At 46.1% G+C, this 24,412-nt stretch overlaps 1 protein-coding gene across 4 annotated transcripts; it reads right to left on the reverse strand.

Moving 5' to 3' along the window:
- On the reverse strand, positions 1-23,262 carry LOC125333641 (gamma-aminobutyric acid type A receptor subunit pi). Of its 4 annotated transcripts, none has more exons than XM_048319692.1 (10): positions 23,180-23,262; positions 14,435-14,524; positions 13,044-13,156; positions 10,737-10,804; positions 8,562-8,779; positions 7,628-7,710; positions 5,166-5,303; positions 3,657-3,809; positions 2,928-3,121; positions 1-2,029 (listed from the first exon to the last, which is right to left on the reverse strand). In XM_048319692.1, the coding sequence occupies exons 2-10, from the start codon at positions 14,488-14,490 to the stop codon at positions 1,715-1,717; spliced, it is 1,338 nt and encodes a 445-aa protein (XP_048175649.1). In that variant the 5' UTR covers positions 14,491-14,524; positions 23,180-23,262; the 3' UTR covers positions 1-1,714. The 4 variants fall into 4 exon arrangements, with proteins under 4 accessions (XP_048175649.1, XP_048175650.1, XP_048175651.1 ...); XM_048319693.1 differs by lacking the exon at positions 23,180-23,262 and adding an exon at positions 20,511-21,069; XM_048319694.1 differs by having other exon boundaries at positions 1,921-2,029; positions 2,928-3,009.
- Between the last annotated feature and the right edge of the window lie 1,150 nt (positions 23,263-24,412).

Genomic DNA, 24,412 nt, shown 5'->3' on the forward strand with positions numbered 1-24,412 from the left:
TTCATATCACAAACATTCACTTTATTACATTTTTATGGAATGGACTTTAAATGCCAGTATATACAAGCCAACACTTCATTATTGGAGTTTGTGTTTATCCACTTGCCATTGTCAGTCTGTTCCCCTTTGTCTTCTTGTGCTGCTCTTTGTAAAAGGTATGATTTATGAATACGTGGGTTAGATCCCTCACAGTATAGCATGGTGAAGTGGTTCAATAAAAAGTTATTAAAGTAAAAAATCTATAGTTTCATGTGCTCTGCTCACCTTCTATAGGAACCCCAAGAAGAGATTCTTAAGCTAAGCAAACACTGCGTGCTGAGACTGTAACATAAGCTACAGACTGAGAGGCCTCACTCAGCCAGAACTCAGCTGAATGGAGCCACAGCAGGCAATTCCAGTTCTGCCCACATAACTGCAGGACTGCCCCCTCTCATGAAAGTAGCATAGGCAAAAAAAGGGTGGTGGGGTAGGGGAACCTGCCATAAACCATTTATTTTACAATCAGGAAATAAAGACTCCCAGTATCCCTTGAGCTACACAGTACCAAATGGCATTTGGTTCTTTAATGTAACTGTGCCACATTTAATTTATCTTTAAAAGAAAACTCTGGCTCCTGCTAACTGCAGGATAAACAAAGCTGACTTTGGGCAGTTTCCAGAGACCACTTAGAATACTAATTTTTTAAAAAAAGTAACAGTGTTACAGCCTTAAATAGAGAGTGAAAGGCTGATTTAGACTAGCCTACCCCAACCCACACGTTTTTCACCCAGCAGCACTGCTGACTTGCCACAGCTGCACAGCCACATAAAAGAGGGGATGACAAATGGGCCAGTTGTGCAAGAAGTGAGCGCTGCTTGTAGCAGTGAAAGCTGAAGGAAACATGCTCCAGGACAAAAAATAATTTGTGAGGAAGACATGGAAAGTGGTAGAATCTGTTCAACTGCAGCACAGCAGGAAGAGTGTAAGAGATGGGTTACAAAACGATTTTGCTGCCTCTATTTCACGTTCCCAAATCTCTGAAAAAATGCAGCTCTACCAACAACAAGCCCTCCATCTGTCTCAGGGATGGAGAACTTCAGCAAGTGAGGATTACCTCAAGGAGTGACAGATGTTAAAAGCAATGGGGCACCACTGTGCAGTACTGAATCACCGGCCTGGCACTGCATCACCTGGGACAAAGCAGCACCATGCACAGGAGCATCCCTCTGTGCTGCGCTGCACTGCGCTCCTGCTGCTGCCTCAGGGCTCTCTCACTGCAACAGAGCAGCTATTGAGGCAGTAATCACAGTCCCTTTGTTATCTCTGGCAAACAAAGAATAACAGCTATGATCCTATACGTCCTCTGGGACATCTAAACTCGAAGGTTCCAACCTGCTCCAAGCTACCAAAATAATTTTGCTGCCTGTAGTGCTCTGTAGCTGCCATGTTCAGTCCTGCACACCCTTCTCCAGCCAGGTGAGGTGTGGAATGAAATGCAGCTATGAGCAGAAGAGCCCAGCACAGCCACTCAGCTGAACAGGCTGCTGTCAGAGTCAGTGCTACTGATGCTGACACACCAAGGACTTGCATGCACACCTCACACACTCTTCTGCTGGGTACCTCAGGAAACACAAGGAAGTTTTTTGTCCACACTGAATCCACTGAGGTTAGGTACCTGGATGCCCACTGGCACAATTCCTCTCCTGCTGAAGTAGAATGAAGCAATTAATTTCTACTAAAAGTACAGATAATAAGCCCAATAAAACACATTGACCAGCATGAAAAACAAAGGGAAAAGCAATTTTGAGTAGTGGTCCACATTGCCAGGGTTCTGAATTGTGAAATAACCAATAATCCTGTGCATTTTGTTTCTCAAGACACATTTGATTTTCTCATGACTTTTCATGGTCAAGTCACTGCAGTTAACATTATCGCTGGAAATCTCAATGCTTGCGAAGCTGATTTTCTGTTTATAGCTGGTGATGGAATTGTTGAGGATGTTGGTGATGTTAACTTCTTCCATTTCTTCAGTTAATTCATTTGCAGGCCCCTAGGAAACAAGAGTTTTAAGGTCTGTCTTCTCCTGCAGTGCAAGGAGACCATAAGGACAAAGAAATAAGAGCACAGCTTCATACGTGGTCATCCCAATACTCAAACACACCTGTCAGCTGCTCCCTAATCTTAGGAGGGTCTGAGGTCCCAGAGATGCCTGTTTCCACCACTGTATTTCCAGAGATATTTTTAGATCCTTGAGCAAGTCTTGAGTAATCCAACATCCATTTCCTACAAGATACCCATCTCTTCCTGTCTACACAGTAACTTAATGCCTGGGGAACTCAGTATTGAGGTGGGAAACCTCTTTTGCCCCTGACAGGATTTAGGTCCTTGATGACCACTGGACTACAGTCATACCTGACTATTTAATTTCTCCCACTAAAGCAGAGCCCTTGAACAACTCACTCTCACAATCCCCACAGAACACTGTGGGACTGATGTTTGAAAGGGAGGAAGAAGGGTTCAGCTTTCCTCTGGTAGAGGGAAGTATCTCCCTCTATTGGAGTTACTGGAGCTGTTTGATAGAAGAGCGAAGAGTTGTGTTATACTGGCTCTTCTCTGGCTACATTTGAAAGGAGCAGAAGAGCTCACAAGAGCTCAACTCAGGACTACGGACCCAATTCCAGTGCCAGGCCCAAGTGCCCTTCTGAGTGTGGTCCCATGAACTCAACAGGACTGTCAGCTAAGGCTGCTGCTCAGAAGTGCACCAGAGACACAGCTCTCCTGTGCTATTCATATGTTTGTTACACACAAAAATTTAGGTTTAGTGCCAATCAGGAGAAGCATTGTTAATGTATCCGAAGCAGGAAGACCATCAGTCTTATTCAGTTAATGGAGAACTAATTGCTGTTAGTCCGAGACCACTGTGCTTATTCAGGTACATTGGGCCTTACCTCTTCTGGTACTTTAGCTGCACACTTCTGTGATGAGCTGTAGTGAGCCACTGCATATTCCACAAGGGCACCAAAGATGAAGCTGAAGCAGATGCCAAGATAAACATCAATGGCCTTAATGAAACAGTTGGTTTTCGAAAGTGAACTTCGTGAGCCGATCATCAGAGTTGTCATAGAAAGCACTGTTGTAACTCCTTGGAAAACAGAGAGACCTTTTCTTGGGGACACGTGGGAGAAATCTTGGCCTACCCTTCTGCTCATGTCATTGCTCTCTATTGCTAGCCAGATAAAGCACATCACTTCTTACCAAATCCAAATCATCCATCACAGCAACTGAAATGCTTTTGTAGCATTAGCTACTGGCTTCACACAGGCTCTCCCTGCCTTTGGCAGCTTGGCTCCAACAGGCAGTTGCCTCTCTTCTTTTTCATGCTTTCAGTAAAAAAACCCCCCGTCCTGCTCCCTCCAAAGCACATCACAAAGATCGTGTGCTCTGTCCTCTACTCTCTGCAGCGGATCTCCTGGGAGCCTTGGCCACACACAGCCCTGCAGGTGGGCACATATCCCTGCCACAGCATCTCCTCCACACCAAACCAGCTCTGCCCCAAGGAACAGCAGAAGGCAAGCAGACCATTTATCCCTGAGCAGGTAGCTCAAGAAAAGCTAGCCTAGCCTTCAAAGGCTCCTCTGCCTGCTTAAATCTTCTCACTTCCTCAGCCAGTAACTCACCAATGCAGGTTCTTGCAGGCACTGAGTCCAGTGTGATCCAAAAAGAAACCCAGGACAACATGACAAGCAGAGTGGAAGGTATGTAGGTCTCCAGAATGAAGTAAAGGACATTTCTTCTCAGTTCAAACTGTAATATCAGTCGTGGGTAACTGCCTGTTCATGAAAGGAAGAGACTTGGTGAATGTGAGATTCCCAAGGACACCTGAAGTGAAATTGAGACAGCCCAGCACTGGCCCTTCAGCTGATGTAGCTCAGCAGAGCCGCACCACAACCATGGGAGAGGCCTTGCTTCCACCTCAGAGAGCTGATGGAGGTAATACCCCACACAAGGGGACACCCTCAGAGCTGACACACAGCCAACACACCCCACACAAGGGGCACACACAGCCCTGACAGGCAAAGAGGCATCTGAACAGCACACGCCTTGCAGAGGGGCTCCTGCAGCTGAGCACAGTGGGAATGTTACAGCAGGGCCTCAGCTCAGAGCAGAGCAGGGCCGATGCTCTCACCCGTTCTCTCTCACTCAGCACAGCACACCTTTCCCAACACCTGCTCTGAAGGGCACTACCAAGTTCAGCCTTATCTGATGGCTGAAAATCAGACAAAACATTTGTCTCTTGATGTCAGCAGGCTCTGGCTCACATTCCAAAGCATCCGAGTACCTTATAATCACAGAGAATTAGACCGCCATTTTCATTAGCGATTTGTGATCTTTGATAATGGTATCTTTTTGTGCTCAAAAAAAATCAGTCACCTTTTAAAAATCAATTTGTTGTAACTACTGACATAAGGGTTCTGAGGCTGGATCAGTAGTGTTTTCAGGATATAGTTCTTCTCTATAAACAATAATTCCCTTTGAAGTGTAGAAACAAAGTCCATGTTGTTCATGGGCTGTGTATGCAACAAAACAACAAAACACTGATATCTGTAAAACCTTGTCATTCTAAGGAAGTTTTGTCCCCTTTCATAGTGTCTGTGATTGGAGAAAAGAGTATTTTACACTGATAATGAAAAAAATATTGAATTCTGATCTACAAAAATATGTTATCCATCATGATAGAATTGTAATTTACAAACAAATGTATATTTAAAAAATTAATTTTACTCCTAGTTACTGTAAACATTGCTCTCCGCAGTATTTATAGACTGCACACCTGGATAAAAGGGATAGAGTTTCTTCAGATACGTGTGGAGAAAAAAAAAGGAGACTTTAAAAAAAATTAAAAATCCATCAAATGAATACAGTATATTTTAAACCTCCATCTTTCTGTGGATTTCCATCTTACAGATTGCAACTGTATAAGATTTCATATATTGAAATTGTATTGCAATGATTGCAACTAATAGGATTTTATCACCTTTCTGTTCATCTCTTTTTGTGAGAGTAAGATCTGCTAAAGACTTTGCTGGTTCAGGCCTGAGTCAAGAGATCCTGGCCCACAGGAACAAGCGGAGATGGGATGGGGAATAGTGAAGAGCCTTCTCTGCTCTTTTCTCTCAAGAATTTACCTGTCTCCTGCTGTGACTTCGAGACCAGGGTGTGGTAGTGTTCCACCGTGTACTGAGAGAGCCGCAGCTTCTCGATGCCGTGGACGGAGTCATTTCCTCTCAGCCAGGTGAAGGTGACATCATTTTCATTGTAGCCCCCTTAGGAGAACACAGAGACTTTGTGACTGCTTTGGCCAGTGAAAGCCCAGCTGCTGCCCTGCTCTGTCTCCTGCAGGGAGCAGAACCCTGATGCTGGCACTGCAGGCTGGACACAGGCCCCCTGAGCTGTGTCTGACCACAGAGGACACTGGCTGTGCTTCTTTCACCACACTTGGTCTCCTGCTCCGGATTTGGACAGGAGCACAAACCTCTGGGAACGACACACAACGTGCAAGGCTGCTGAGAGCCTATTTCAATTGTTTACGCGGGGTATTTATGTTTTCAAAGATAATCCATTGCTGTCATACACAGCTTGATTACATGCAGCAGGATAGAAGTACTGCAGTGGTTAACCCTCAAATGCAGTCTCTTCAGTCTGAGGGGAGAGCAGGAGAACACAGTGGTTAAAAAAGAAAATTCAGATCCCACTGAGCCCCTTACCATGGAGCAGAAGCACATTTCACGGAGTCATCTATTCAAGTGCTTTAAAACATCAGAAAATGCATTTTCAGTTAGTTGAGAACTTATAGCTGAGACTGCTATGTGGTTATGAACCAGGCTCCTCTGACTGGGTACACATTGCCCAGAAAACCTGCTCATAAAAACAACTTTTTCTGCAAATCATTCCTCCTACCCTCAAAGGCATTAAGTTACTGAGGAAAAATAAATGCACACAAGATTTAGGTAACACCAAATTCCTGCCTAAAAGCAGTGGGACTCTGTATATGCCATCTGAATGGTTGCCTCCGGGGATGTAAGTGATGACATGACCTCAGGATAGACTGAGGAATACTGCAGTCTGAGAGACAAATCTTGTACTGAGTTGCCAGCCTGACATTCCCTTCAAAAATTTGACTTAATTTAGGAAACAAGCCCATCAGTTTCACTGATTTAATTCTTTTATTAAGAGCCCTTCTTTGAGACCATGTGTAGGGACGCTGTGATTCTGATAATAACCCATTTGTCCTGGTAGAAGGAATCAGATGCAGTTGCAGCTCTATTTACATCTAATTGTGTTTTCTTATTAGACACAAATTACCAGAGCTTGGGCGTGATGAACTCCTAAATTAGGTGTCCAGAGTATGAATCCCTGAGTAGAATCCTAAGCATGTGACTTTTCGAAGTTCCTAAGTGGTTTTATAAATCGTGGTTACTCAGGAAAATTTTATAATAAGTGATAGATTGTTGTTAATTCATCTGGTGTATATTTAAATAGCATTATTTCTGGGCACTTATCCTAATGAAATCTCCAGTGGGCAATATGTATGTAATTTCACTGGAATTATACAGCAACTGAGCATGATGTAGGACCCAATCACTTTTAAACCAGGCCTAAACATGCTCCGCTTTAGCAGAAGAGGCCAATCATTATTATTTCAGGAGCTATTCTTTGTAATAACGTTAACCATGGTGAACTAATATGATTTTAATGTGAAAATAATATGTGCTTCCCTAGATGCTTCATGCTGCAACCCCAGAAGTTAAAAAATCTGGTCTTTTCAGTGCTGAGATAGTGGAAGTTTGGTTTTGTGCCATGCAGCAGGAGCCGGCTGCCTGCTCATCACAGGTACAGAGCAGCAGCACTGCGCTGGCTGAGCTCTGGGGTAACAACCCTGCAGTGGCTTACTTTTTCCTGGAGTCTTTCTCAGCCAGCATTGCCATAGGTGAGCTTTTAATCTAATTGAGAGCAGAATTCAGTGATAATTCCTCTTCTTGAGACTTCCCAGTCTGAGACTCTTCTGTTGACGAGGGTCCCATCCTCTGTATTCCTGCAGCAGTCAGCCCTAGTGGAGGGGCAGGTACCACAAAGCTGGGTTTGCCCTAATTTCAGCTCATGATTTGAGAACCATGTTTAATTCTAGTGAGAACCACCCTTCCTTATGTCTTTTTTACAGTGGGGATTTGGGGGGTGCAACAGGTAGTAGCTACCTAAAAATATGAGAATTGTTCCTTGCTGTACTTGCACTTACCCATAAGTTAGTTTTGAAGAAGCTGTGTGTTCAAAAGGACCTAAATTTTGAAAAGCAACCAATATTACTTCATCCTTTCTGTGAAAGATTGAATTCCCTACACTTTAATAAAATATTCTTTATTACCACTTTTTTGCATAAACTTCACAGTGACAGGAGTTCTCTGGACTATGGATTACAACATAAACATTTGAAGAATGATGATGCAGAAGTTGTTTTCTTCTGGACATTATAATTTGCAGGAATAAAAGTCTACTTCAGAAAGCCACTGTGCTGAATCCACATATACAACATGTGTAGTTACTTATGAATAAAAAAATCTAAAGTTAGAGTTTTCTAGAATGTTATACTTACAGCTTTCTAGCTGCAGTCGGCATGTTTGTGTGTCCATAGGGTATTTTGACAGGTCCATGTTACAGGCAACAGTAGTAGTGATTCTGTAGGCAGAGAAAGAACTTTGAAAATTGCAATAAAAGCATGTAATGAAATTGCTGTTTTACACAGCAAACTGGATCGTAAGGCCTCTGCCCTGTCAGTTAGATTATCTGAACCTATGAAATTAATTAACTGAGAACCTTTCTTAAGAACAAGTGCTCTCTGCAGCCATCCCAATGAAAATGTAACCCAGGGAGGAATTTTGCTTTGCTCTGTTGGGATATAGAGTTTAGATTCACCTTTTTTTCCCCCCATTGCTACAATTTGCACATCTTAAGAAGTCACCACTTGCAACATGAGGCACAGTAACTAACTGCACACGTGCTCTGGCTTGCTCTAACGTGGAGGTAGGTGAGTTTTTCTGTGCAGCTGAGGTAACTGGGACCCAGTTACTGCAAGCTAAGGAGAGTACTGTAGGAATTGCTAACCCAAGTGCAGTGCACATTCCTGCAGTACATGGACAAATGCAACTCTTGATAAAAAACAGAAGTCATCACTACATGGCACTGGATAAGAAAATAGTTTCCCACTATCAGTTAAACTTTTACTGTTGTGATGTCCTCCTTCCATTCCTCCCCCTCCTCCATCTGACTCGACTTTTCCTCAGTGACACCTAAACTTATGAGCTTTCTGAGCAGGTCTCAGGACATAGCAAGTACTGTGATGGGAGATCCTGATCCCTGACTGGCATTTCCAGGAGGCCAGAACAGGGGGAAATGGATCAGCAGAGTATGGTCACAGCTGGCTTGTTGACCCTAAACTCATGACCCATGACAGCTGGTACGGCTCCTGTTCAGGGTAACTCTGGAAATCTATTCTGAGCCAGCAGCACCAAAGCCAGAGGTCTCTGTACCTTAAGGCATACAGGACAGTGCCATTAGAGAACAGCCTGATGAGGCGGTTGCCCACGGTGACGTCGTGCAGGAAGGACCTTTTGGATTCCACGATGTAGGTGTCGGGCACCCAGAGCAATTCCACCAGGCGAGCGTCCAGCGTGAAGCTCTCGTTGCCATGGAAGACCAGCCGTGGGTCTGTCCAGCGCTGCCGCAGGGAGATGGTGGCTGTGTAATCCTGGCAAAGAGAGCAGAGCCTGGGAGGACACGTGTCCAGCACCTGCACGGCACAGCTGCAGGCACGCCACGTGTGTGACAGGGGACAGAACACATCTTTGTTCAACCAAGCTTCAAGCTTTGTTTTCATCCCAGTTTTATTCACTCCGTAATATTTCTAATACACTTCCACTCTAAGGTGTGGAGTTTGAGGACTAAAGATTATACTTATAGTGCTTTATGTTTTTAATGAGCAATGATTGTAAATGATGTTTTTGTGTCCATTTTGCAGGTTAAGAGAACAGTTGGGAAGCCCACACTTGAGGGCACCCCGCAAGTCAGTGATGTTACAGATCAGTCATTGCCTAGAGCTGGGAAATTCCACACGTACTATAAATCTGGTCATCAAAGAGGCATTGACACTTTGGAGAAAAAAGGTAAGTGAATCCCACCTGTTATTTCAGGGAGGTCTTAATAAAACCCCAAACAAATGAAAAAAAGAAAGCTTGTGCCTTCTATTTTAATAGGAATTTTGAATCTAAGAACACTGGGATTAACTTGAGCTTGGCCTGCCAAAATCAACCTGCAGTGACTGGAGCGTTTTCACAGTGCCCCAACAGAAAAGAATAAGCAGCGCCCACTCAGCTCTGAAGGTGATGCTTTGCTGAGACTTCTGGATACCACAGGCACTGTTGGACTATTTCACTTCCTTCCTCACAGTCAAAGCCTTTTACTTTCAGAACATCTGTGTCACAGGCAGACTGGCATGGGCACTTGTGCTAACAGCCTGAACAACTGCATTTCACCGCAGAACTGCTGCCTGGCTCTGGAAGATCAAGCACTTCTGCTTCATCCCATCTCCAATTTTCAAATGTTTTAAGGAATTAAAGGGTATCAGTGTCAGCATATGCAACTTTTAAAATTTTACCTTCAGCCTGTGATGTCAAATATTGGGTTGTTATGGCTTTCAATACAGTGAGTTATAGTAGTGGCAAAAGTGAAGAATCCTGGTTGATTTTCCAACTTTTATCAAGGCACAGATTGAGCCTCTGCAATGTTTCCTATATGGCCAGAGAAATTTAGATGGATCATCAAGAAAAAAATCCAGAACAGGAACTATTCTACGAGGCACTTCATTTAAGTTAGAGGTTTGTGAATAACTGATTTTGTTGCTTCTGCTCCTTCCCCAAAATGAATAGCTTTAGCAAAGTTACTAAATTTTATTTAGTGAACTTGATTAATTTGTTGGGAGGAGGTAGAAAAAAATAATTGGTGGTGGTAGTCTCGAAAAGGCAGAAGTTAACTGTTGAAATTGTTCCTGACTGAACTTCTGACTGCTTAGACTGAAACTATTTGCTGAATTTACCCAAGTTGCCCATAGTTTTGGTCAATCTGAAAGAGGAGCTTTCAGTGATCAATGTTTGAAATCCAGCTGTTATCAGAAGTGGAATGAATCAGATTCACCAGTGGTGGGAAGATGTTCTCTATATATTTAAATTTATTTTCTTTCTTTTCTTGGGATGACCAGTCCTTTGAGCCTCAGACTGTGTCACAGCTCAAAGCCTTACTTCTTCTCCTTGAGAAGAAACCCTGTCCAGGACTTCAGTCAGAGCCAGCACGTCCAACAGAGCCATCCCTATCCCACACGAAGTGCTTCCACATGAAGGAAAGGGATGCCACACAGGACTGATTTTTTCCATTTCCACAGGGCCTGATTTCCAGAAGGTAATGAGTTTTTGACCAGTAGGACTTTTGGAACCACTTCTATTTACTTGTAAGCCCACATTACAATGGCATCTCCACAGTCTGCAGTCATACATGAGTCCTGTTTTCACCCCACCTCTGAAAGTGGTCAACGGCCACAGACCAGCAAAGCAGTTTCAAAATGACCATTTCTGTGCTGAACACACAGGAATACATGCGAAGTCTCCCAGGCAGATCTCATTCTTACCGCGTAAAATAAAAATTCTTTCACTTACCATGTCACTCTCAGATATACTAGAAATACTTGCGATGTCCAGACTCACTGCAATCTGTACAGGTTCTCCTACAGAGGGAAAGAAATGCTTCAGCAGAGAGAATGGGAGTGTGAAGGGCACAGTAAAGCCTCTCAGGACACTTTGCAGGGTGGGCACTGTCCTCAGTCTCACTTGCTGTCTCTAAAACTGCAGAGGCCCAGAGGGTCAGACACAGTTTCAGAGCAATAAGCTCACAAATTACATGATCCAAAGTACAGTTGTCACTGTTAGGAAGCTGTGGTTCTGTGTTTGGTGATGGTAGCAGGGGCAAAATATCCAGCAGCACTGGCTGTGAAGCTCAGCAGTATAAATCAGCAGCATTTCAGTGGCATTTGCCGTTGGACAGGCAGCCAGGGCCACTTTGCTCCTTGCTTCACAGCCCACACCAGCCAGAGAGCAGCCAGGCCAGGGACCTCTGCGCAGAGCACTTCTCACAGCCCAGGGAGCGCTGGCAGCCCCGGCTCCTGGGGAGGATGCAGCGAGAGGCAGAGAAGGTCCCTGATTCCCGAGAACAGGCACTGCCTGAAATCCAGAGGAGCACTAGCCTTTGCCGGGTTTCAGCTCCCACCTGACGGATCCGCAAACCGAGCGTCGCTGCCGGGATCCACCGCGAGAGAGCAGCACCGCCCGGGCCAGGGGACACGGGACACGGGGACACGGGGAGAGGGGGACACAGGGACACGGGGAGAGGGGGACACAGCGACACGGGGAGAGGGGACACAGGGACACAGGACGAGGGGGACACAGGGACACGGCGACACGGGGAGAGGGGGACACAGGGACACGGCGACACGGGGAGAGGGGGACACAGGGACACGGGGGACACAGGGACACGGCGACACAGCGACACAGGGAGAGGGGGACACAGGGACACGGCGACACGGGGAAACAGCGACACGGGGACAGCAGGGACCCCGCGCCGGGCCGGGCTCTGCCGATGCCGGGAGATCGCGGGGCTCCGAGCGCGGCTCGGCGCTCTCCAGCACAGCCCTCTCTGCCTGGGTGACAACACAGCGCTGCCTTTCCTCGTGGGACCTCTGAAACTCCTTTTCATCATCCAAATCACAGCGAGGAACCACGAATGGACACAATTTCTAAATCTCTTTCCAGGTGGTTTTGGCTTTGTTTGTTTGTTTTAAACTGTTCATAAATATATTTCGTTTACAAAAGATGTGTATTTTTTAAAGTAGCTGTTGTTCACATCTCTGTCTATTCGCACTCTTGAAGCCCACTGCAGTTACTGACTACGGGACACATCTGTGAGGACTCAGCCTCGGGGGGAGGTCACACCAGAGTCCTGACCCTTCTCGGTTAACGTTTGCTGCAGATGCAGTTGATCTCTGTTATCTCACAAAGAAGCATCTGCTCACTGGTGTCACAGGATTTAGAGGAGCTTTTCTAGTCCTGCATCAGGTCTCAGCATAACAAGATGGTAAATTCTGTATTGTCCCAGAAATTTATTACCATGGTCAGAAAAAGGAAGCAGCTCAGGGCTACCAGTAGCAGCAGGTCAGTCTACAATAGGAAACATCCAAGACCTTTTGAAAGCTGATGAGAAATTTTTCTATCAATTTTTCATTAATGAGTTCGGGCACAAAACTAAAATTAATAGAAATAAAAATGGTCACTGCTGTTTCTTAAACTTTCAGTTATACTTTTCAGGTTCTGAATGTCATTCTGAGAAACCCTTTCCTCTGTGTGATGACAGCACTCACCTGGAAGGTGGGAGACCTGACACCCAAATTGCTCAATAGCCTCAGGTAAGTTCCTAAATACCTGCCTGCTCCTGACTCTCCAGTCTCACCAGGGTTTGAAACAGGTTTGTGCCTCAGCGTGAAGTGAAACCATGTGTCAAAAGTCAATGTTCCTGGCAAGAAGAATGGCTTTGTTCCTCTTTAACTGCATAAATAGCTGTAATAGCTGTACATGAGCAAAAGTAAAGCAGAAATTCACAAGGGTCAGGCTCTAAACAAAAGCTTGTACAGTTAGAGCAGAACTTAGTTATTCGGTCAGGTCTTTCATAGAGATGCTAAAGTTTATAAATTCCCTGCTCTTCACCTCACAGCTGGACATGTTCCCAAGCCCCACACATATGTGCACCAGCTATTCAAGACAACAGAAAGGAGGGCAGCCTGGGACACCAACTCATTTAAAAGAAACACAACCTTTGAAACTGCAGTATCCTAGAGCAAGCTTAAAGCCTGCTCTCCCCTCCACATGAGCCTTACAGATTGATTTTAAATGCTCCCATGTGTGGAGCCAACATACCACCAAAGTAGGGCCGGAGGTATTTGTTGTACCCCGTGGTGAGGTTCTCAAATCCGGGGAGCGATGCTGTGTCCCTGCCGTGCAAGAGGGATCCATGGCCCAGGGAGCACCTCCTGGGGACACAAACACGAACTGTTACATGTTGGGCTGGGCACATCTGGTGTGCAGCTGCAACTGTTTCCAGCTTGTTCTCAAACAAGCAAACTGCATAAAATAGTTATTAAAACCAAGTAGATAATTGAAATCACAAGCATTTGCTCACATTGCTGTCTTGGCTGAATAATTAGCACCTTCAAGAGGTGGGAAAATGGCAAATTGCCTCAGCCGATAGCTACAGGTTGCACACACGGTATCTTAAGAATGTTCTTAAAATATCACAGAAAATCAAGCAAGGTCTGTAGATCACAAGCCTTTACAGTAACACCCAATCTCCTCTCCCCACCCCTTCTTGTACAGTCTGTATAAGGAACATGCATTTCTTTTTTCCTCCCATTTATGACAACCTGAGACAAATCTTACAGCCCAACAGCTCCTCCTCTCTAATCTCTAGTCCCCTAAATAAGCTTCATCCTCAAATGTGAGTGTCAGCTCCTACAGCTGTTGTCAGGAGTAATACTGCAGGGGAAGGGTGGAGGATTGTGCACTTCACAGGCACCCCCAAAGCTCTGTGGGCAGTGCTGTCAGAATTTATGTTTTGTGGCTGGACATTGAAGGCAGGAGCTGCATTTGAGGCTGACAGCTCTGCACCCTCACACAGACAGTGAGAGGGACAGGGGTTTGGACTGTAAAAGGTGTTATGGTGCAGAGTGGCACACACTCACACAAGGAAAGTGTAACCAAGGGAAGGGTTAAGAGTTTGTTCTTGCTTTGGGCAGGAGATGGGAGGCAGAGCCTTTGCTGATCCCAGTCTCAGGACCCTGCTCTGGGCAGGAAGCAGCCATGGTGTTACTCACAGCTCTCACCCAGGTTTTTTCTTCTGTTTCCTTCAAAGCTGGGTTAATAGGGCCTTGGAGCTGCAGGGTTTAGACGAAACAGGACCTTACAGCAGAACCAGGTTTTGCACAATATATATGTAAATACTTCAAGAAATTTGGGACTTGTAGGTCCAAGGACGGTAATAACAGAGCTGGGAGCCCTGCGGGAGGCATTTCTGGTAAAAAACTACAAACTGTGCTGGTTCTGAGCAGGAAATCGGGGGTTGCACTGTCAATGGATATATTGTGGTTTAGGGACCTGTGCAGATTGCTCTCTCCTATACCACATCCCTGACTGCAGCCTGCTTCATTAGGATGGGCTGGATAACTGGAAGCATAGTTTCCTTTTGACCCACATTTTTTATGTGAAATGTAATTCAAAAGTTCCCTTTAAAATAAAACAAACCCTTCACCTACCTTTGGGTTGGAAGGAAAAGACACAGACAAAAGAAGGAAAAATATCTGCAGAACATCTCTGGAGATTGTTTCTGTATTTGCTCTGCTTGTCTGTGAAGAAGAAAAGAAAGACGAAGTTTTGTGGTTTAAGAAAAATTATTTTAAGGGAAGGAGACAGGGAAAAGAAATGCTGCACAGTCAGAACCATCATGGAGTGATGTTAAACATTCCTGATACGCAGTGGCTCCTGCCCTTTTTCCTGGCTAGTGTCATTTTTCAGCAATGTTCTATTTTAACACCACATAGAAGACCCTGGTGACAACTCAGGTCTTGAAGTCCTCGACAAGCTTTAGCTCCTCTCCTGTCAGTATGGGATGGCAATTAGCGGATGTTGAGAATGACACCATGGGAAGGGATTTATTAAATAGGAGAATGCGTGGGTAGTTCCCAGAGCAGTCAGACTCTGAAGCCAAGAGAGATCCTGTCCACAGATGGCACTTCCAGCATCTTTTAGTCCCAGGCTCCCCTAACCAGCCCCACAGGAGGGCTGTAACTCTGCGCTCCATTGACTGTACCTGGGGTAAACCCCTGCTATTAACAGCAATGCTGGCAGGCCCCTCAGCGTGCAGTACTGCTGAGGTCACTGCACTTCAAAGGGGTTTCGTTGACTTTTCTTGGAGTGGAACCGAGTTTTGGCTGCTGGCCCAAGACTCCTCGGGCTGGCCTTGGAGTGGGTGCCACAGTGGCAGCTCTGAGCTGTGCTCTGCTCCACTCTGAGCTTCAGCTCCCTGCTGGAAGTGCTGCTCCAATCACACACGTTTTTTTCAGACCTAGCACCTCTCTCATCACATCTGGCATTTAGAGCTTCAGCTTCCAATGTGGCCGCACCATAATAACCCAAACATCACAAATTTTCTGCCTATGTTAGATCCTTCCTGTAATAGCTCCCCACAGCCCAGAGGGCACTCTGCCTCCTCAGCTAGATGCCCCTCTCTGGTGCTGTGCCATGGACAGCAGAGCTCCAGGAAATAACAACTTTGTCCATACAGAGCCAGTAAAACACTTGAACATTCAAGTACTATGAATGCAGGGCATCTCACTGGAGAAAGGATAGGTTTTTTCAAAACACACAATATGCTCTAATACTGGGCCAACATGTGAATTTCCAGCAAGGCTTTTTTCTTCTAGCCCATTCTCTGAAATGGTACACAGATGTTTTTAGATGCTCTCAAGTGCTCCTCACTATAATGTGATGATGCAGGACCAGAGAGAGAATCATTTACCCCCTCACATCAATGTTAGACCACAGTTTTGATTGAAAAGGAGGAGGATTGGTCCAGGTTGTTTAAACGACTTGCAGGAAGACGTTAATTTTACAAATTAGACTTCAGTTAAAATATGAGACTTCATGATGTTCAGCTGAGGAAGCTCTCATGAGCATTCCTCATTAATACCCCATGTTTTGCACAGGATGACTGTAATGATAATAAATATATCAAAGACTGGGAGGCAGCGAAATGGAAATCTGTAAGTACTCCTGGGCAAGAAAAAGGTGATACCAGTGCCCAGAGATGAATATAACCACAGCATTTCTTCACTGCTCAGTGTGCCAGTTAATGCAATGGCAATTCTGCTGTTATAGGGCAGGGGCTTTCATCAGAGATTACCAGTAGTGGGAAGAAATTATAATAAGATTGTGTATTTATGTCTCTCTGTGCAGTAAAGGGTTTCATTTTAACAGAAAAACATAACCTTCAACACTGTTTAGTTTGGACATTTGTGTCTGGTCAGTGAAAGCACGGCCCAGGCAATACAGAACAGCAGCACTTGTGATGGCAGTACCAGCACAACTGGAGCCAAGTTTGCTTCCAATGCCAGGTAAAGCAGAGGAGGATTACTGAGGATCTTTACTGAATGCTCTGCTCAGTTCAGGGTGTGCTAGAGTGGGAAATGCAGAATAAAATATATTATTACAGAAAGATTCTCAAGTAAGTAGAATTTGTGAAGAGTGTGTGTCATCTGAGTGAACAGAACAGAGGAGCACCAAGATGAAGGAACACATAGAGAAAATACATCAGACATCTGATTATTTGCACATTATATCAGACCAAGGGCATAGTCAATGCACCAAGAGGCTACAGCAAATACATGGTCACAAAATCCTCAGTCAACATGTGGAAAGTTTTCTCCCAAGCTTCCAGGTAACAGATAAATGTAAAATAAGCTGTGTGTACTGGGTAATTTGGGATTACTTCTCTTGGTCATCTTTGATGGCACTTACTCCAACAGGCGCTGACAAAGGGAACTGGTTTCCCTTGCAGCCCTGTACTGGCAGGCACAGCTGGGGGAGTTCAGCACTCAATCCATGCAGTCGAGCAGTTGCTACGTGCCCCAGCCCACCCCTGCAGGGGAAAAGCAGCAAGGACTCAGTGACCTCTCCCAGGAGAAAAGCAGTGATGGACAGGATCACTTTATTTTGTCTCCACTCTGGCTGAGCACCTGCCTGCCTCGGCAGCACTTGCCCAGGACAGGAAAGGAGCCGGCGGGGCTGAAGGGAGAGAGTGAGGGTGAGAAGAGCTGCCAGTGACGCAGCTTTGAAGGTTTGACAACACACTGACAGATGAGCACGTAAAGAAAAAACAGGAGATGGGGCCTCGAGGAGCACAGCTCAGACACAATCATTCATCTTACACATCTATTAGTCTGAGTTTCTGCAGGGCAGTGAAACACTCCTCACCGCAGGAAGTTTTGGGTGAAAACCAGCCCCATACTGTCTTGAGCACCTCCACAGCCCACTTTTACCCAGCACATTTATTTTGCTCTTGCAGACAGCACAGTCAAAGCTGCACTGCAGCTGCACGTCCTTCCATGCCAACGTTCAGTTTTCCTCAATAAATACTCAATATCCACAATAAGTCATGCACATTAGAAACACAAAGCGCCAGCATTTGATGGAGCAGAATTTAGCTTTCAGTTGATAAATGCTTTTACCTATTGTAGTAAGAGGTATAATTTATATAGGAGTAAGTAAAACCTTATCCTCAGAGCCAGTGAGCACACCCACGAAAGGCCACTGTAGCCCACTATGAATAATTCATCTTTCTTTATAACACCAGTAATGCTGTCCAGCCCTTTGGCACGGCAGGGTTACCTGGCTGCAGTGACTGGCAGTCCAGTCCCTGTGTGCTCATTACCCAGGTGACCTTAGAGCTGCCAAGAGTTCATTACACCAACAGAGTCACTGCTGGACAATAGCTAGAACACACTCAGTGCTGAAAAGCTGTGACTGACTTGCTTGCCACTGTGACACTGGATTTGTATCCAAGAGCCACTCATGCTGTTTGTCTCTGGCTTGCTCCATGCAGCGCAGGGGGTGTGTGCTGGTGTCCCAGGGGCAGAGCTGTGGCCCGACACAGCCACCTTCAGATGGCCTCAGTGTCACTCAGGTTCCTACAGTCAGTGCTTTCCACCAGCTCAGGGCCTCTGATGAGTATAAGAAAACATAAAAGCTAAAACACTAAACAGAAGGTGACAGCCTCCGAAGGCACCTCGGTACCCTTTCAGGTTTGTCAGATCTTGCCAACACTTTGGCAGCAGCTTTGAAGCACTTGCTCACACTGTCCCCCATCCCAGGCCACGGCTCTGCCACAGTTTGATCACTCTCAGCAAGGGCTTGGAGGGTCTGAACACGCCCTGGCCAACTCTGCCCAGGTCTCAGTGGTCCTGTCATCCCTTCCCTGAGACAGACTTCACCAAAGGTATTTCATCTGGATTGGTTTCCACATTACCTTGTTTTTAAAGGCCATTCAGCACCTTGTTTCCTAGTGCAACGTGGAATTAAATACAGCAGTAAAATAAGCATGAATTTTTTTAAATTTGGAATTGTCCTCATTTTAAATCACTCAAGAAATAGCATAAATGTTCCCCACTTCTAAGAACAGAGAAATTAAGGTACTCAGAGGTCAAGTCATCCGTCTCTTGAGTGGCATCAGTAACAGACTGTCTGTCAAGATGAACAAGCCTCCTGCAGAACACGTACCAACCCTCCTCGCTCAGGTCACACCCAGGCTCACATTTCCCCAAGAAATCCTGGCGGGCAGCAGCACTGGCAGCCACAGGAAGGCACCGCAGCGCTTCCCCTGCTGCTGTCTGAGCCCGGCACCGTGGAGCAGCAGCAGCAGCACCCTCCACATGTGCACTGCCTCATTTAACCTCCGCCTTCTCCACATTCCATTCGGACCCACTGCCCCAGACCCTGGGCCCCCTCCTGCCGGGACGTGGGACTTGGCCCGGGGGCAGGCACTGCTCTGCCAAGCACCGGCTTTACTTAAGCTAATCCTTCACACAAGTGACCATCAATAACTGCTAACCTACTTCCTAAAAGACACAGATCAATTGACAGAGTATTATAACCCCTTAAAATATTAATGCCCTATCAGGGAGACAATTGCACTGGGCCTAGGGACTCCTCCACTATTAGAAATTATGCCCCAGCCTTAAATAAATTAACTCAATAAGTGTCTTACCATGAATACAAATTCCTGCTTAGGGCTTGCAAATAAAATGATTTAGAGCTGTTCTTTGAGGAAAGATGAGGTGTTTAAACTTGCAAAAGAGCAAGGGCTGCCATATTCATTACTCTTTTGTTTTAAATGGACTGCTTTGTTTTAAACTCAAGGCATCCCTTTCAGAAGGGAGGGGGAAGTATCTGGAAAATTGTTAACATTTTCTTACTCTGGGCTGCACAGCTTCAGTTCTGCAAAGATGCAGATCTCTGCTCCAAACTCCAAAGGCAGCTCAGGGCCAGGCCAGCTCTGCCTCCGGGGTGCCCAGTGCCATCGGCACTGCTTCCCTGCAGCACAGGGCACCTGCAGGACACGAAGAGCAGCAGGCTGGTGGCACCGGCCAGCAGCGCCGTGCTGCTGCCTTGCTCCCATCCGTGCTGGTAGGAGGTGGGCACGGCCACCAGCTCTGAGAAACTTCATCTGGATCCCCGAGGCTGGAGGGAGCCATTCTGCCTTGCCCCGAGGTCCAATTATTTCTCAAAAGTGGATGCAATGTTTCTGGTTGTTACTTTTCAGTTTGTACATACTAACAGTTCAGCCCTGAACTGCAAGATACACATAAAGGACACAATCCAGGGTTCAAAAAGAGCCACACTGATTCCACTTGACTGAAACAGAAAGGTTTGTAGAAGAGACCATAGATTCAGCTCACTTCTTTTGCCCTAGATAAAGGAAAACTCCATCAAAAGCCACACACGGAGGCCCTGAAACACAGAATTTTACAAGTAGCTCGAGGAGCTTGCCTTGGCAGCAGCCTCCTCCTCCATTGTCTTCTCTTTGCTGCACTGGGTTTGCACATGGACCTGTTGCATTCCCAAGGGATGTATCAGTGAGCTGCTGAACTGTTATGACCCAAACCCTCGCAGCAGGAATACTGCTTGTATGCTGTAGCTTTTACCTACAGCATCTGAATTCCCTTTTGAGTTCCCTGAGGGCTGGGATAAATTTAATATAAGTCTCAAGAGTGAGAAACTCAGACAAAAAGAGAGTGTGGACAGGGAGATGGGGTGCAGCCTGCTTGGGAGCAGGGGAGACAAGCAGTGGCAAGAACAGCTCTCTCTCCCCCCTCCTTACTGGCCACCACATCCCCAGGACCGAGAACCGACTGTGGTGCCTGCACTACCCCGGGAACCTCGGGCATCCACCAGCACCTGTGGGCACCATTTCCCAAATCCTGGGTCAGAATCCTCCCAGCTGCTTCAGTTTCCCCACATGCCTTACACTTACAGCCGCATGCAGCCACCAGCCCTGAGCTGGCCCCACTGCCCAGTGGCCAATGCTCACCCCCGGACAGCCCACACAGACACCACCAGCCACCAGCACAGGGCTGTGTCACATTTAGGGCCACTGAGTTCTTCAGGTAATGGGAAGATGTATCTGTGCAGTAATAATGAGTGTCAAAGCAATCTGCAAAAGGTAAGGTTAGAGCAGTGACTTGCCAGCCCTGAGCAGCAGGTCGCAGCCTCGTGGGAGGGCAACAGCAGGTGACCACCCCGTCCAAGCCCCTGCTGCCACCCCTCCTGTCCCGGCACCTCGGGGTCCCCGCTCTGTCCAGGCGCCGCCGGGCTCGGCTCTGCCGCGGTGCAGCCGGGGCTGATCCTCGCTGGGGCCGGCAGATCCCGGGGGAGATGATTCCTTAACAAGCTGCTCTGCGTGCTACCACAGGGCCATGGAGGGAGGAACGCATTATCAGCCCCGATCCAGCTTCACAGCCTGCTTGCTGCTTTGGTTCTGCCTCCCAAAAGCAGAATTAATTGCCGGGCTAGAAAATGCAGATAAATCAATCAGTTCATAGCACATTTATTTTCTGTAGTTGTGCATTGGGCTCCTGGCAGCTTCAAACAACAGCAACTCCCACTCGTGCTCCAAGGAGAGGTGAGGGTGGGGCTCTTGCCAAAGACTACCTGCAGAAAGGAGCGTAGGCAGGGCAAGGTGGAGGCTCGGCACCAGCAGCGACCTGGAGCGAAATGCCATCACAGCAGCAGTACTGTCCCCCTTCAGCCTTTAAGGTGACTGCCAAGCCAGACCATCGCATAACTTATCTTTCTAGATTTTCCAAAATAAATGCCTGAAAGACAGGCTAGAAGGAGGAGGCAGAAAACTGACATTCTAAGAGAAGAAATGCTGTTTTATACTGCAGACTTATTTACAGCAAACTCTGTGACTTGACAACGGTGTCTACAGCAACAGAGAAAATAAACCACTCAGTCGTTACCAGTATGCTTTTTTTGGGTGAAATGATAAAGCAAACACAAAGCTCAAACCTCAAACCTCAGACTGCACAGGAACCACTCTAAGTCTGTGCTTTCCCATCCATGGCCCTGGTCCCAGGCTGCAGTGCTGCTCAGCCATCACCATCGGCTGAGACCTCTGCCAGGGAACACCCAGGTAGTGACCCTTCCCTTCCCAGAACACAACAGAACAGAACAGACAAATACCCTCAGTGCCAAGCCCCATCCCCACATCATCTCTGCTCTTTCCTCCTGCTCTCAAAGAGGGACTTGGATGCAGCAGGTTCCTACCACAGCTCAAACCCCACAGCTGTGGGAGATGCCATCAGTGGGGCTGTATTTTGTTCTGTTATTTACATAGCAGGCTCAAGACTGCAATTTTTTCTCCCCACAATTCCAAGTGTATTTAATTGCTTAGTTAGAAGCCAAGCAAACACACAGCCCTGTCGTCTCTGTGCCTCAAGTGCCATCCTCACTCTTCATGGGATGGCAGACCGGGGGCCAGGCTGCCCCAGCACAGGGGAGTGGGGCTGTGGGTACCCTCACTGTTGTTTCTGCAGGAGCACCCCTGGGCAGCCCAGAGCCCCCTCCGAGCCCCGGGGTGCCCAGCACTCTGCAACACCCCCTCCCAACACCGGGCACTGCTCACGGTGAGGCAGCTCCTGCTGTGAAATGCCCTGCAGGTTCCAGCTGCTCTTTGAGAAACACGAAAGGCTCACAGCAAGTGCTCCGTCACCAATCCTGCTGTGTTCTGAACAGAGCCCACGGGCCAGTGATGCTCATACCAGAACCAAAACAACATTTAAAGTAAGAGCAAAAGTTCTGGACTGACACCAGGAATGTTTTTTCCAATCTGTACCCTATTTCATTCGTTGCCTATTACCAGCTGAAAACATTTTATCTGTGTGCACATCAGCACCCAGTGTTCATGCCTTTTAACTTCACTTCAAAGATAAAGAATACAATTTAAATGTAAAAAAAGGTTGGTGTAACCTCTTGTCAGATACAGGAATGAGTCTGGGAACTGACAATTAATTGGACACTCAGTTTTAAGTGCACAACGTTTTGTTATTATCTCAGATAAATGCACAATTGTGGCTTTATCTTTGGCCAAAGCTCTTACCTGATATGATGTCATTCCTTTTTGCTCCCTAACTTGTTAAATAAATATTTCATCCATACAAGTGACTTCAGCTGTCAAAAGCTGGGCAGATATTTTAACTACACCAGATTAGGATCTATTGGAATAATTGCGTACTTTTATGTTAATAGGACAAAATACACTCTGAGACAGCAGATCAGCTCAAGATGTACTCATTAAATGAGCTGCATTAAGTACTAGCTTCTAGTTTTCCTGTTCAAGAGACAGAAAGTTATCTCTATTGGTGGTGCCTGGTATTTGGAACTGTTCTGAATGCCATAAACATCAAAGAAGTTTAATTAAAATACTTTCTTTTAGTTTAACTTCCCCCCAAAGGACCTAGGCCTATATTGTTCTGTCAAGAGGGGGATGGGGAATATTTTTAAGGAAAAAACTTCCCCAAACACTTTAAATTAATCCATGATTGCTTTATGCTTCTCTGCAAATGAGATGGCACTGACCAGTGGGATCCATCCCAGGGCCACTGGAGCAGCCACAGAGCCTTGGGAGGTGAGGATGCAGCAAGGACCCCCACAGCTCTCAGCATCTCTCCAAGCACTGCAGCAATGTACCCAATGCAAAACCTTTTGGATTCTCATTTTGTGCTGAACAGTCACAGAGAGCTGACACAGACACATCCCAGTGTTCTGCTGCTGAGGTGGCTGGATGTTGATTATAGGACAACCCCTCCTCTTATTATTTTCATTATTTGAGAATAATAATTCTTGCTGAGGAGTTCTGGACAGTGGAAGACTGTGGCTTCATGTTATTCATGTGGGATATGTGTGCTCACAGCAGAGGAGAGAGAGAGAGCAGATAAATGCCTCACCTGAAGCTCTTGTCCTCTGCTGTTACAGGTGAGCACCGGTCCCATGGCACTTCCCCAGGAGCTCCAGCACTGCAGGCGTGGGAGCTGCTCCTTGGCAGAGTCCCTCAGGCACAGGCTTGTCAGCTGGCAGGTGTGCGTGTGTGCTATCTCCACTGGGAAGGACCTCTTTGAAAAGCTTCCTCAAAGAGCACTTCAGAATTTCCAAAATTATTGTCCAAGGAGCAAGACTTTCCTGCATTTGGGTGAAAAAAAATGAGGTGGAAAAATCACCGAGGTTCACATGGGCTTATCTTTCTAAACTTATCAAACAGTGGTGGTAGATCTGCCAGCAGGAAGACAGCTCTCATTACTTAGCATTGGCTGAGGTTTGGTAGTCTTACAAATGCCTCAGCAAAAAGCAATCCAGTACAGAAACATATTTTGTGTTTAAAAATAGTCTCAACAGTTGTTAAAAGGGATGAAGCAATGTTTTTTTCCTGTATCAGCAAAAGGAGCAGTGCAGACAATGTAAAAGGGTAATTCTGGGAATGAGGAAATACTGTTTTATCTAATTTACTGCAGCCTGAGGTGAAACATTAACTCAGCTCTGAGCTCTGACAGGGTGTAAATAGCCGGAACAAAAACACTGCTGCACTTGCTTTTGAGGGCATGAACTCAGAGGTCTTCAAAGCTATGAATGGTATCACAAAACACACCTTTCATTTTACTGAAGTATTCACAGAAATGTTTACCTTTGGAGTAGATTGTTTTGAACACTGTGAAAATAAGGAAAAGGAGAGAATTTTGTGACAGAAGTTTCCCACCAAACTGTGAAAATATTTTAAAGGGATAAAACCAAATCACTGCAGACTTACCTTCAGGTTTGCATCTCAAAGGACAGAAAAGGTCTTAACATCATTTCCACAGTTCAGAAGATGCTACCTGCAGAGATCCCTGCCCTCTGTGTGTGAGAAGCTGGAGTCAGCCTCCCACGGCTCTGGGCTGGAGCCAGATTGATGCTCCTTGGGCATCTGGGAGAGAGCAGGTTTCAGGCCACTCCTTCTCAGGGTCATCCTTGATCTTGATCTGTGTCAGAGACATAAACCTGTCTGCCTGGGAATGTACACACCAAACCAAAACGGAATTCATAAAAACGGAGGAAAAAGATCTGACATTTTCCCTCATGATTATTTAGTTTATATTTGTTACAGTATAAAGCACCTTCAGATCTGGCACAAATAAAATAACCAAAAT

This window comes from Corvus hawaiiensis, chromosome 15 (genome assembly GCF_020740725.1).
Source record: "Corvus hawaiiensis isolate bCorHaw1 chromosome 15, bCorHaw1.pri.cur, whole genome shotgun sequence".
NCBI lineage: Eukaryota > Metazoa > Chordata > Aves > Passeriformes > Corvidae > Corvus > Corvus hawaiiensis.